The sequence below is a fragment of the Macaca fascicularis genome, chromosome 4 (assembly GCF_037993035.2).
Source record: "Macaca fascicularis isolate 582-1 chromosome 4, T2T-MFA8v1.1".
NCBI lineage: Eukaryota > Metazoa > Chordata > Mammalia > Primates > Cercopithecidae > Macaca > Macaca fascicularis.
This window is the reverse complement of record NC_088378.1, coordinates 57,673,272-57,687,289: the sequence shown is the minus strand read 5'-3', so window position 1 is coordinate 57,687,289 and position 14,018 is coordinate 57,673,272. Positions and strand designations below refer to the sequence as shown.

The 14,018-nt window shown below is 41.8% G+C and overlaps 1 protein-coding gene across 9 annotated transcripts in view; it reads left to right on the top strand.

The window, feature by feature from the left end:
- LATS1 (large tumor suppressor kinase 1) overlaps nucleotides 1-14,018 on the top strand; it is a 58,361-nt gene that overhangs the window by 18,559 nt on the left and 25,784 nt on the right. For 7 of the 9 annotated variants that reach the window (XR_010586280.2, XM_045391381.2, XM_005552097.3 and 4 more), the window contains one exon: nucleotides 4,660-4,807. The exons of the other annotated variants lie outside the window; for them this stretch is intronic. Coding sequence is in view for 6 of the 7 variants with exons in the window: in XM_005552097.3 (XP_005552154.1) it covers nucleotides 4,660-4,807 (148 nt within the window). In the remaining variant the exon portion in view is untranslated. The remainder of the gene's footprint in view (nucleotides 1-4,659; nucleotides 4,808-14,018) is intronic. 9 annotated transcript variants of the gene reach the window in all.

The window sequence follows — 14,018 nt, the reverse complement described above, 5'->3', positions numbered from 1 at the left end:
ATTCATCATAGCTCATTTGTCCAAATAATGAAGTATGGTATTTTTTATTTATTTTATTTTATATTTTAATTAAAAAGTAAACTTTAATGTCAAAAATGCAAACGTGGGAAGGGCAGAAAGATGACACACGAGGCTGCCCCTTCACACTTGGAGGGTTGCACATCGGCCGGACAGAGGCGCTCCTCACTTCCCAGACAGTGGGGCAGCCGGATAGAGGACTCCTCACTTCCCACACTGTGAAGCAGCTGGGCAGAAGTGTTCCTCACTTCCCAGACACTGTGGAAGTATGTTGTTATTTACACCAACGGTGATATAAAGAATCTGGCAGTCTACTTCTCCTTCCTTGAATCACTCATTCTGGTAGCATCCCATTATATTGTAGAGTTTATCTTGTTCAAGATCCTAACTTGGTATTTCAAAATTATTACCTAGTTTTCACTTCATTCTTTTTATCATTTCAGAAACCCTAACCTACTCCTTTTATTAGCTAGGCCAAGTTCAAGATAGTGCCTTTTTTTTGATAGTATGTTTCTGGTGACCCTGTACAATTAAAATCTCAAATATTTCAACATTGATTTTCTCACAGGAATAAATGTTAAATAGGATTGATGCATTCTTGGAGCACATAATACAATCACTGGGGTATATTTTTGCTTATAAGCATGAAAAACAAAAGCATAATTATGTGATCATATTTTCTTATCACATAAGACTTCCGGCCAGGCATGGTGGCTCACGCCTGTATCCTAGCACTTTGGGAGGCCAAGGCATGTGGATCACTTGAGGCCAGGCATTCGAGACCAGCCTGGCCAACATGGTGAAACCCCAAGTCTACAAAAAATACAAAAAAAACATTAGCTGGGCCTGGTGGTGCATTCCTGTGGTCCCAGCTACTTGGGTGGCTGAGGTAGGGGAATCATCACTTGAACCTGGGAGGCAGAGGTTGCAGTGATCTCACTCCAGCCTGGGCGACACAGCAAGACTCTGCCTTTAAAAAAAAAACAAAAAACTTCTGGCTGGGTGTGATGGTTCACACTTGTAATTCCGGTGCTCTGGGATGCCAAGGCCAGGAGGATTGCCTGAGGCCAGGAGTTCAAGTCCAGCCTGGGCAACATAATGAGACCCTGTCTGTACAAAAAAATTAAAAATTAAAAATCAGCCAGATATGGTGGCATATGCTTGTAGTCCCCAACTACTTAGGAGGCTGAGGTGGGAGAATCACTCAAACCCAGGAGATTGGGACTGCAATGAGTTATGGTTGGTTGCACCACTGCACTGCAGCCTGGGCAACAGAGCAAGACCCTGTCCCTAGTGGAAAAAAAAAAAAAGACTCCCATTCCAGAGTTACTGATTTGAGCGTGCTTTTTTTCACACTGGCACTAACACCTCCACTTAATGAATGCTTGATGTTTCTATAGATGTAAAAAATATTTTAAAACATAGCAATAAATATTAAAATATAAAGGTTAGCATAGTAATCACCAAAATCACAAGGCAGAAATTCTAGTGCATTTAACAAGAATATGGGCCAGGCGCGGTGGCTCACATCTGTAATCCCAGCACTTCAGGTGGGTAGATCACTTGAGGTCAGGAGTTCGAGACCAACCTGGCCAAAAAGGCAAAACCTTTTATATATTAGCTAAAAAAATATAAATTAGCCAGGCATGGTGGTAGGCTCCTGTAAATGGCAGCTTCTCTGGAGGCTGAAGCAGGAGCTTGAACCCGGGAGGCGGAGATTGCAGTGACCTGAGATCATGCCACTGCACTCCAACCCCAGGCAAGAGCAAGGCTCCGTCTGAAAAAAAAAAGAAAAAGAAAAATGATTCCCACAATATTGGAAAAGGGTAGTGGGTGATAATTTTCTTACCAACAGAGGTGTTACTGCTGTGTAATAATAGCATAAATACATGTAGAGTTCACTTGACTTAACCAGTTTTAAAATTGAACACTCCCTGATTAATTTTAACCTGGGTGATTTCTATTATTTTACATTTGCACATACTTGGTTTAACAACAATCTAAATAATAATGCTTTTAGCAAGATAGTGATTCAGTTTATATAATTACAATTAGCTCAATGTCTTAAAGATTTCAGAGCCTGGGACTCTTAGGAATGTCTTGAATTTTACTTCTTGGCAACATGATCTAGCACAGGTGTCATATCTGTTGCCTAGGAAACGGGGTCGAGGAAGGCCAGTACCTAGATCAGGCAGGCATGGCAAAATTTTTATAGCAACCCTGTTGCTTCCAACAAAATCAGTAACTTTTTCCAAGAAAAGGAGAAATGACCTTGGGTAGTCAATAAGTTCTTACCACATCCTTTCTTTGGTTGGTTTCACATTCTTCTCTTATCATTTCACATAGGAGGATCATCTGTCAGTAGCCTGTTCACCCGTTAGTCTTATTAAGCCATTTCTCATTTAAAAATGTCATTTGAAATGCTGAATCCTCTAGGACAAGTAAGTAGTTGCCTCCCTCTTGAAAAATGCATGTCAGCATACTCTCTGCATGATACTGAGTAATTTATGTTTACATGAAACATAAAGTACAAGGAGTGGAAGAGAGCAGCCAACATTTTAGCTCCAGGCACTGTGCTTGGTACTTTACGTGTTTTCTTATTTAAACCGCACATCAACCCTGTGAGCCTATTACAGGCAAAGAAACTGAGCCTCTGAAATGTGAAATAACTTGCCAGGTGTCACTCTACTTTACAGAGCTGCTGGAACTCAAACCCACATCCGTCTGATTCCAAATCCTCTTTTTTTTTTCATCTTACTATATGGCCTCCTGAAGTCTTCATCACATGATCATATATAGTCTAAGTATCTTCTTTTGTCTTATATTTGCATTCCTGTAATATAGTTCTCTGAAAACGTAATCTGTAAGAGGAAAAGAGCCAGAACTACTATACACAACGGCAGTGTGCTTAATAAAATACTCATATAAAAAGTCGTGTTTTGTTTTTGTTTGTTTGTTTGTTTTTGTTTTTGAGATGGAGTTTTACTCTTGTTGCCCAGGCTGGAGTGCAGTGGCATGATTTGTACTCACTGCAACCTCCACCTCCTGGGTTCTCCTGCCTCAGCCTCCCAAATAGCTGCGATTATAAACATGTACCACCCAGACAATTTTCTATTTTTAGTAGAGATGGGGTTTTACCATGTTGGTCAGGCTGGTCTGGAGCTTGTGACCTCAGGTGATCTATCCACCTCGGCCTCCCGAAGTGCTGGGATTATAGGTGTGAGCCACCACACTAAGCCCAAAAGAGTTGTTTCTGATGTTTTTATTACTACCTTTTTAACAATCTGATAGTCTCTGATTGTTTATATAAGAATTAGAAGGCTGGGAGCGGTGGCTCACGCCTGTAATCTCAGCACTTTGGGAGGCTGAGGTGGGCAGATCACCTGAGGTCAGACCAGCCTGGCCAACATGGTGAGTTTGAGACCAGCCTGGCCAACATGGTGAAACACTGTCTCTACTAAAAATACAAAAAATAAACCAGGCATGGTGGCGCGCACCTGTAATCCCAGCTACTTGGGAGGCTGAGGCAGGAGAATCGCTTGAGCCCAGGAGGTGGAGGTTGTAGTGAGCCAAGATCGCACCATTGCACTCCAGCTTGGGCAACAAGAGCGAAACTCCATCTCAGGAAAAAAAAAAAAAAAAAAAAGAATTAAAAATAATCAGAATCGGCCGGGCGCAGTGGCTCAAGCCTGTAATCCCAGCACTTTGGGAGGCCGAGGCGGGCGGCTCACGAGGTCAGGAGATCGAGACCATCCTGGCTAACACGGTGAAACCCCGTCTCTACTAAAAATACAAAAAACTAGCCGGGCGCGGTGGCGGGCGCCTGTAGTCCCAGCTACTCGGGAGGCTGAGGCAGGAGAATGGCGTAAACCCGGGAGGCGGAGCTTGCAGTGAGCTGAGATCCGGCCACTGCACTCCAGCCTGGGTGACAGAGCAAGACTCCGTCTCAAAAAAAAAAAAAAAAAATCAGAATCATGTTGCTATGATTGTACCCAAAGAAGTTGTTAATCCTAATTCAAGCCAACAATGGTGTATTGAAAAAATAAAAATTTAAAAACACTTTTAAGAAATACGTTAATCCTAGAAGGAAATAGAAATATGTTACTTAAAGATGAAAATGCTAAAGAAACATTTGGAAGATTAGAGGGTTTTGTTTTCTTTCTTTCTTTCTTTTTTTTTTTTTCCCAAGACAGCATCTCGCTCTGTTGCCCAGGCTGGAATACAGTGGTCATCTCAGCTCACTGCAATCTCCACCTCCTGGGTTCAAACAACTCAAACAATTCTCATGTCTCAGCCTCCTGAGTAGCTGGAATTACAAGCATGTGCCAGCACACCCGGCTAATTTTTGTGTTTTTTTGCAGAGCCTGCGTTTCACCACGTTGGTCAGGCTGGTCTCGAACTTCTGGTCTTAAGTGATCTGCCCAACTCGGCCTCCCAAAGTGGCTTGAGCCACTGTGTCTGGCCTGTTTAAGTTGAGATTTTGTGTGGGGTTTTTAGTAACTACAAACAGAACATTAATATCATGGTTTGGGGCCCTGTTCTTCATAATTATGGATTTCTCTAGTGGAACTCATAGTGTTCTTTCCCTTGCATTATTATAAGATTGAAATTTTGTTTCTTTTTTTTTAAACTTCATATCAGGATATGGTTATACAAGCTCTTCAGAAAACTAACAACAGAAGTATAGAAGCAGCAATTGAATTCATTAGTAAAATGAGTTACCAAGATGCTCGACGAGAGCAGATGGCTGCAGCAGCTGCCAGACCTATTAATGCCAGCATGAAACCAGGTGATTAACCAAATATTTTATTGTCTCATCTCTTCTTTTTCTGTGTAGCTTAAAAATACTGAAGTCTATCAAATCTTTCTTCTTAGAAATTCTAAAAGCATCCCAGTAAATGAAAGTCTCAAATTAAAATAATGTTATAATGTTATCCCAAAATGAATTTAAGGATGGGGTCCTCACATTTAAAAGTTAAAAGATAATTCTGGTAAGCAGCAGTCTAGATTAAGATCTATTTGATTGGTAATACTGCAGCGGAAATAAATCTATTTTCCCTCCAAATCCTATCATTCAGACTACTCTTTTTTCTTTTTATACATTTTTTTCATATTATGAGAGTAAAATATGATCAACATAGAATATTTAGAAAGCAAATAAAAACATTGTTGTTAATAACAATATTTTGCTGTATTTTGTTTCCCAGTCTTTTTTCCTATGGGAAACCGGAATAGTTTTATCTATGCATATTTTGATTCTTGTTGTTTAAGCAAAAAATGGGATCATACTAAAACCTACTTTTTTCACTTAATATACCATGTACAATTTTACTTGTTATTAAGTTTTCTACAGAATGATTTTAATAGCTGCATTAAAATAGACTTATTTGCTGACTGCAGTGGCTCACACCTATAATCTCAATACTCTGAGAGACTGATGTGGGAGGATTGCCTCAGCCCGGGTGATCCTGCCACTGCACTCCAGCCTGGGCAACAGAGCTAGACCCTGTCTCAAAACAAACGAACAAACAAAAAAGATGTATCATATACTTTATTTAACTAATCTCCCATTTTTGGACATCAGCTTTGTTTCCTTTTATATTTGCCATTATAGACAGCACTGTAGTAATTATCCTTATAGCTAGATCTTTGTGTATACCTAATGATTTCCTAAAAGTAAGTTTTAGAAAACTTAAAAAACGTTAAGGCTTTTCATAGATATTGCTGTCTAGAAAGGTAGTACCAATTTATTATTTTATTTTTTATTTTTTTGAGATGGGGTTTCACTCTGTTGCCCAGGCTGGAATACAGTGGCATGATCTCAGCTCACTGTAACCTCTGCATCCCAAGTTCAAGCAGTTCTCCTGCCTCAGCCTCCCAAGTAGCTGGGATTACAGGTGCCTGCCACCATACCCGGCTAATTTTTTGTATTTTTGGTAGAGACGGGGTTTCCATGTTGGCTCAGCTGGTCTCAAACTCTTGATCTCAAGTGATCCGCCTGCCTTAGCCTCCCAAAGTGGTGGAATTACAGGCGTGAGCCACCGCGCCCAACCAGTAGTACCAATTTATATTCTCCCTATCAGTTTCCTATGAGAATGCCTATGTTTGTAAAGCCTCGGTATTATTATTTTTGTCTGTTTAATGGTTATAGAAACACTGTCTTATTTTACATTTGCATTTCTTTGATCACTGCATTTGTTTATTGGTTTGTTTTGGTGTTTGTTTATTTGTTTTTGAGACTCTGTCACCCAGGCCGGAGTGCAGTGGCGCGATCTTGGCTCACTGCAACCTCCACCCCCCGGGTCTGAGTGATTCTCCTGCCGCAGCCTCCCGAGTAGCTGGGATTACAGGCACCTGCCACCATGACCAGCTAATTTTTGTATTTTTAGTAGAGATGGGGTTTCACCATCTTGGCCATGCTGGTCTTGAACTCCTGACCTCGTGATCTACCTGCCTTGGCCTCCCAAAATGCTGGGATTACAGGTGTGAGCCACCACTCCTGGCCTATTAGTTATTTTTTAATTGCCATTTTACCTCTTTTAATTTTGTCTTTTTTTTTTTTTTCCTTTGAGACGGAGTCTTGTCACCCAGACTGGAGTGCAGTGGTGCGATCTTGGCTCACTACAACCTCTTCCTCCCGGGTTCAAGCAATTCTTCTGCCTCAGCCTCCAGAGTAGCTAGGGTTACAGGTGCACACCGCCATGCCTGTCTAATTTTTGTATTTTTAGTAGAGACGGGGTTTCACCATGTTGGTCAGGCTGGTCTCAAACTCCTGACCTTGTTATCTGCCCACCTCAGCCTCCCGAAGTGCTGGGATTATAGGTGTGAGCCACTGCACCTGGCCTGTCTTTGTCTTTTAAAAATTGATACCCGGCACAGTGGCTTACGCCTGTAATCCCAGCACTTTGGGAGGCCAAGGCGGGGCGGATCACCTGAGGTCAGGAGTTAGAGACCAACCTGACCAACATGGAGAAGCCCTACTAAAAATAAAAAATTAGCTGGGCGTGGTGGCACATGTCTCTAATCTCAGCTACTCAAGAGGCTGAGGCAGGAGAATTGCTTGAATCTGGGAAGCGGAGGTTGCAGTGAGCTGAGATCGCACCATTGCACTCCAGCCTGGGCAAAAAGAGCGAAACTCCATCTCAAAAAAAAAAAAAAAGAAAAGAAAAAGAATTGATTTATAAGAGGGCTATAGTCATTCTTCCTATTCAACACATTTTTATTGATCATCCACTGTTTCAGGCTCTTTGTTCTGCACTGGGTAAGTTCTTGCCCTTTTGTGGACCTTACCTAGTAAGGGAGATAAAATAATCACCCAGATACCTGTAGAATTACAGCTATATATGGTGTGAATGAAGAGAGGAGAGTTACGTGGTACTGTGGACTCATATAATAGTGGGATTTTTTTTTTTTTTGTTAACCGCATCAAGAAGATCAGAAAAGCCCTTCCTAACAAACTGGTAATAAAGCTGGTATCTGAAGAAGTACAGAGTTAGTGGGAATGGGATTAGTGAGTGTCCCTATGCATGGCTGCTTTGGCAGATTTTGATGCCACAAAAAAAAATGAAAATGCTTGGAGCACTGAAAACAGGATTGTGACATGTGACTGGAAAAGTCCATAGGGGACTGACTCTGCATAGGGGCCTGACTCTGTTTATTAATTTTATCCTAAGAGCAGCAGAAAGGTGTAGAAGTGTTTCAGGCAGGGTAATAACATTATTAGATTTGTATTTCAGAAAGATGGCTGCAGTGGATGAGAATGGGTTAGAGAGGAGCGAGGATAGATATGAGGACAGGTGTGATAGGAAACACAGTAGTTTGTGAGGGTAATTTGGACTTGGGCAAAAGCAGTGAAGAAAATGAATGAATTAAGAGGGATGGGAGTGGTAAAATTGACAAGGACTTGGTAATAGATTACATATGGTGCGTGATGATAGAAGGGGATAACTCTTAGGTTTTTGGCTTAGAAAAATAAATGGATGATAATACCTGACATTAAGAAAGGGAATGTTAAAAGAGAATAGAATTTAGGTGGGAAAGATCGTAAATCTGGCTGTAGTTTTCCAAGTGGAGATGTCAAGTAGGGAGCTGGGTATGTATGTATGAGCCGGGCATATGAAATAGGTCACCTAAGGGATGTTACATAGATCAAAATAATAAGATGGCCTGCAACCAAGCTTATTATTTAATAGCTAGTAGGAAGGGGTAAACCTGCAAAGGGGACAGAGAAGAAATAGGTGAAAAGGAAGAAAACCAGTAAGGTTTTCAGTGTTTTGGGAGCCACAGTAAGAGAACATTTCAAGAAGGGTAGGGAATGGTCAAAATGCCAAATACTGCTAAGAAAGAGATATTGACCAAGATGAGAACTAAAAAATAATCTTGTTGACTTTAGTGACATGGTGTTTTAGTTTGCTAGGGCTGCCATAACAAAATAACACAGACTGGGTGGCTTAAACAATTAAGATTTATTTGAGTGCTGGAGACTAGAAGTCCACGATTAGTTACTGGCAGGTCTAGTTTCTTCTGAGGCCGCTCTCCTTGGCTTGCAGATGGCCACCACCTTGCTGTGTCCTCATATGTTTGTCCCTCTGCATGTGCATGTGTCTTGAGTCTCTGTCTCCATGTCCAGATTTTCTCTTACAGGGATACAGGTCATACTGCATTAGGACCCACCCTAGTGATCTAATTTAATCTTAATTACCAAATACAGTCACATCTTATAGTACTGGTGGTTATGACTTCAGCATATGGATTGGGGGTTTAGCAAATGAGGTAACTTGTCATGTCATGGGAGCATAATTCAGATTGGAGTGGGTTGAGGACTAAACAGGATATGTAGTAGTAAAAAAAAAAAACAAGGTATACCTTCAAGAAGTGTTTCTGGAGGAGAGAGTGAAGACATTAGCAAGAGTAGTGCTTCTCAAACCATCTATGGTGAAGACCTTTGATTTTTCAAATTTCCAATTCATGAATTCAATTCATAATTTTATAAATACAATAAATTATTAGAAAATGAAAATGTAAGTGCCAGGCATTGTGGCTCACACTTGTAATCACAGCACTTTGGGAGGCTGAGGTGGGAGGATCGCTTGAGCTCAGGAGTTTGAGACCAGCCTGGGCATCATGGTGAAACCCCAGCTCTACAAAAAATTATCCAGGTGTGATGGCATGTGCCTGTAGTCCCACCTACTCAGAGGCTGAGGTGGGAGGATTGCTTGTGCCCAGAAGATTAAGGCTGCAGTGAGCTGTGATTGCACCACTGCACTCCAGCCTGGGCAATAGAGTGAGCCCCTTTCTCAAAAAAAAAAAAAAGAAAGTTAAAATTTTAAATGACATAAAAATACAAGTTTAGGGCTGGACACGGTGGCTTACGCCTGTAATCCCAGCACTTTGGGAAGCCAAGGCAGGCGGATCACGAGGTGAGGAGATTGAGACCGTCCTGGCTAACACGGTGAAATCCCGTCTCTACTAAAAATACAAAAAATTAGCCAGACATGGTGGCGAACGCCTGTAGTCCCAGCTGCTCGGGAGACTGAGGCAGGAGAATGGCGTGAACCCGGGAGGCGGAGCTTGCAGTGAGCTGAGATCACGCCACTGCCCTCCAGCCTGGGTGACAGAGCGAGATTCTGTCTCAGAAAATAATAATAATAGTAATAAGTTTAGGCTGGGCACAGTGGCTTACACCTGTAATCCCAGCACTTTGGGAGGCTGGGGTGGGTGGATCACCTGAGGTTGGGAGTTTGAGACCAGCCTGACCAACATGGAGAAACCCCGTCTCTACTAAAATCTACTAAAAATACAAAATTAGCTGGGCATGGTGGCGCATGCCTGTAATTGCAGCTACTGGGGAGGCGGAGGCAGAAGAATCACTTAAACTTGGGAGGCGGTGATTGCAGTGAGCCATTGCAGTCCAGCCTGGGCAACAAGAGCAAAACTCCATCTCAAAAAAAAAAAAAAAGAAAAGGAATATATATATATATATGTTTAAATAGTTTATCATTGTATTTAACAGAATAAGTTTATTCTGTCAAATTTCTATAAATGTTTCTCAATCCTCACTCTCCGTTTCCATACTTAATCTCATGTCAGTTTGTGATATATCTTATGTCAGTTTGTGGACCAGATAACACTTTGAGGTAGAGCTCTATATATGGGAGTGGAAGGAGAATCGTCGTCTTATTATTTTTTTAAGTAGAGACTTAAACATGTTTAAAAGATAATTGGAAGACTCCAGTTAAGAGGATAAAATTAAATATTCAAGAGATACTTGAGGATCAAGCAAGCTTCCTGAGAAACCAGGAGGAATAGGATCCAAAGCATAGCATGAGGGAATATTAGCCTTAGATAGAGGAACAGCCATTTTTCTCTAACAGCAGCAAATGGGCCTGGGTTAGGTAGGGAAGCTAAGGGAGTCCTTTCTGATGCCTGCTGTTTTATCTGAAATAGAAAACCAAGTTATTTTCTTAGAGTAATGAGTGAGGAATGGGGCAGGCAATTTGAGGAGACTGAGGACTGGCAATAGTGAAGACTATAGAAAGAGTTTCCTGGTGGTGCTGAGGCCATCCAAGGATGCTGATCCTAAATTATAGTAGAATCAGTTGGCCCATTGCATCACTTTTTCTTGTAAGTGTTAAAAGCAACAACAAAAAAAGATAGCTGGAATTATCCCTGACTGGAGTTTCACTAAACAAGTACAAAATAAGATCGATAATATTGCTAAAAGGGTATTTTTTTTTTTTTTTTTTTTTTGAGACAGGTGTGAGCCACCGTGCCCAGCCTGAAAGGTTAATTTAAATCCTTAATCAGAGCATACTCCTCCTCTGCCTTTATCGGCTTCTTATTCTTCCAAATTCCTTGTCCATGACCTGGCTACCTCTTAGATCCCATCTAATACTACTTTTTCCTTCTCGTTTACTGTTCTACAGCCATACTGGGTTTATTTTGTTCTTGGAAAATACCAAGCTCCCACTTCAGGACCTTTATGCAGTCTTTTTTTTTTTTTTTTGAGACAAAGTTTTGCCCTGTAGCCCAGACTGGAGTGCCATGGCGCTATCTCGGCTCACTGCAACCTCTGCCTCCCGGGTTCCAGTGATTCTCCTGTCTTAGCCTCCCGGGTAGCTGAGATTACAGGCATGTGCCACCACACCCAGCTAATTTTTGTATTTTTAGTAGAGACGGGGTTTCACCATGTTGGCCAGGCTGGTCTTGAACCCCTGACATCAGGTGATCCGCCCACCTTGGCCTCCTAAAGTGCTAGGATTACAGGCATGAGCCACCACGCCTGGCCTGTGCAGTTTGAACTCATATATTATCCCTCAGAGGAGCCCTTATCCCTTTCTATCCTCTCGTTACTCTCTATCATTTGATGCCGTTTATGTTTCATTCACAGAGCATTTATCATTCCCTGAAGTTACCTCGTTTATTTATTCACCTGCTTTGTGTCTGGCTCCTCCTTCGAGAATGTCGGTCCCATGGGCCAGGGATGTTCTGTTTACCAATGTCATTGGAATGCTTAGAGCAGTGCCTGGCATATAGTTGATGCTCTATAAATATTTAATGAATGGGCCAGGTGCAGTGGCTCATGCCTGTAATCCCAGCACTTTAGGAGGCCCAGGTGGGCAGGTCATGAGGTCAGGAGTTCAAGACCAGCCTGGCCAACATAGTGAAACCCCATCTCTACTAAAAATACAAAAAATTAGCCAGATGGGGTGGTGGGCGCCTGTAATCCCAGCCACTTGGGAGGCTGAGGCAGGAGAATCGCTTGAACCTGGGAGGTGGAGGTTGCAGTGAGCCAAGATTGCGCCATTGCACTCCAGCCTGGGCGACACAGCGAGACTCCATGTCAAAAAAAAAAAAACAAACAAACCCCCAAATATTTAATGAATGAATAAAAAGGAGGTGATCTTGGAGAAAAAGAGAGGGAAGAACAAAGTGATAGACCATGGATTTAAGTTGGATAAAATGTGTCATAAAGAAAGAAGAAGGCCAAGTGCATTGGCTCACGCCTGTAATCCCAGCACTTTGGAGGCCAAGGTGGGAGGACTGCTTGAAGCCAGGAGTTTGAGACCAGTCTGGGTATATTAGGGAGACCCCGTCTCTACAAAAAGTTTTAAAAATAGGCTAGTCTTAGTATCTCCTGCCTATAATCCTAGCATTTTGGGAGGCTGAGGCAGGAGGATCACTTGAGCCCAGGAATTTGAGACCAGCCTGGGCAACTTAGACACCATCTCTACAAAAATAAATAAATAAAATAATTAGCTGGGCATGGTGATGCATGCCTATAGTCCCAACTACTTGGAAGGCTGAGATGAGAGGATTGCTTGAGCCCAGGGGTTCAAGGCTGCAGTGATTCATGATCATGCCACTGCTCTCCAGCTTGAGTGACTTCAAGACTGTCTCAAAAGAATAAAAATAAGAAAAAGGAGGACTGATAAAGTAGGGGATTAACCTTGGAGATGTTGGCCGGATGCGATAGCTCACGCCTGTAACCCCAACACTTCGGGATGCCAAGGTGAGTGGATCACCTGAGGTTAGGAGTTCAAGACCAGCCTGACCAACATGGTGAAACTCCATTTCTACTGAAAATACAAACATTAGCTGGGTGTGGTGGCACCTGCCTGTAATCCCAGCTACACAGGGGACTGAGGCAGAAGAATCGCTTAAACCCGGGAGGCAGAGGTTTCATTGAGTCGAGATCATGCCAAGTCACTCCAGTATGGGCAACAGCGCGAGACTCTGTCTCAAAAAAAAAAAAAAAACTTGGAGATCTTGGTAAGGTTGCTACTTAATAAAGTTTAAAAACTTTTGCAGTAGGAGTAAACAAAAGAGAAGAAGTTGTGGTCTGGGAGTATAAACATATAAACCTTAAATAAGTGATTCTGAAACTAGCAGATATGAGTAATACCAAAATTTGAAATACAGTCATGAGAATGATACTTGATGTGGAGTGGAAGAGGGGACGTCAAGAAGCTGAGATATGAGGGCAATTGATGGTTTATCCTCGTGGATATTGAGGTTACAGGATGAAGGCGGGGCTTAGGGTAGACTGAATGCTGAAGCTGTGGCTGAATGAAGCAGAGCAAATAGGTAGGAGCTCATTAGGTGAGAGGAATTAGTGAGTGTGGCCTCCCACATAGCATGAACTTCAAAAGAGCTGGCTTTTTTAAAGGAATAATATCAAACCTGTAAGAACAAATGTTAGAACCCCATCTTTTCGCTAGATTATTTTTAAAGAAAACCTTAATTTCAAAAGGCAGAAAGGAAAGTAATATCAGCAGAAGAAAACCAGCTTCAAGAAGGTGGCAGGAAAGCTTGGAGGAGAGGTTACTGATAAGGCACATTTGCTGGCTGTGGAGCCGAGTGGATTCAGAGGACATAGTGGAAAGGTTTGGGAAGTGGAAGAATATGGAGAGCTCTGTGGGAGGCGCAGAACAACAGGGGTGACTGTATACTCTAAAAGCTGAATGAGTGACATGGTGTATTTGACTTCAGCTGGCCGTCTGAGGAAAGTGAGAAAGAGCCTGATGGCCAGAGGACTTGTCCGGTTTATCCCCAAACATTATTTACTTACCTGCTTTTCATCTGGCTCCTCCTCTGAGCATATAGAACCCAAATGCTGCCCCGCCTAGATGAAAGGGAGTGTTAAACTAAACATTATGAACATTCACCACATTTTACCACTTTTTTTCTCAGATGTGTTGTTAGATATATTTTTGCCCAGGATAATGTTGAGCTTTCAAATTTGTTAGTATTCTTTTTTGTTTTGTTTTTAATGGTAATGAGTGTTTGTATTTAGATTTCTACTTTTGTCATGCCTGGGAAGACATTTGCTAGAGGTACCCCAATATTATTGAATGGTCTTTTGTTTTTTTCTAGTGCTTACATGATTTCATCTTTAATATTTAAACCTTTAGTCCTTCTGGAATGTATATGTGTATTGTCTTTATACCAATGTGTCTTGTATATTTTCCTAAGTGGCTGGACTGTTCTATTTTAAATAC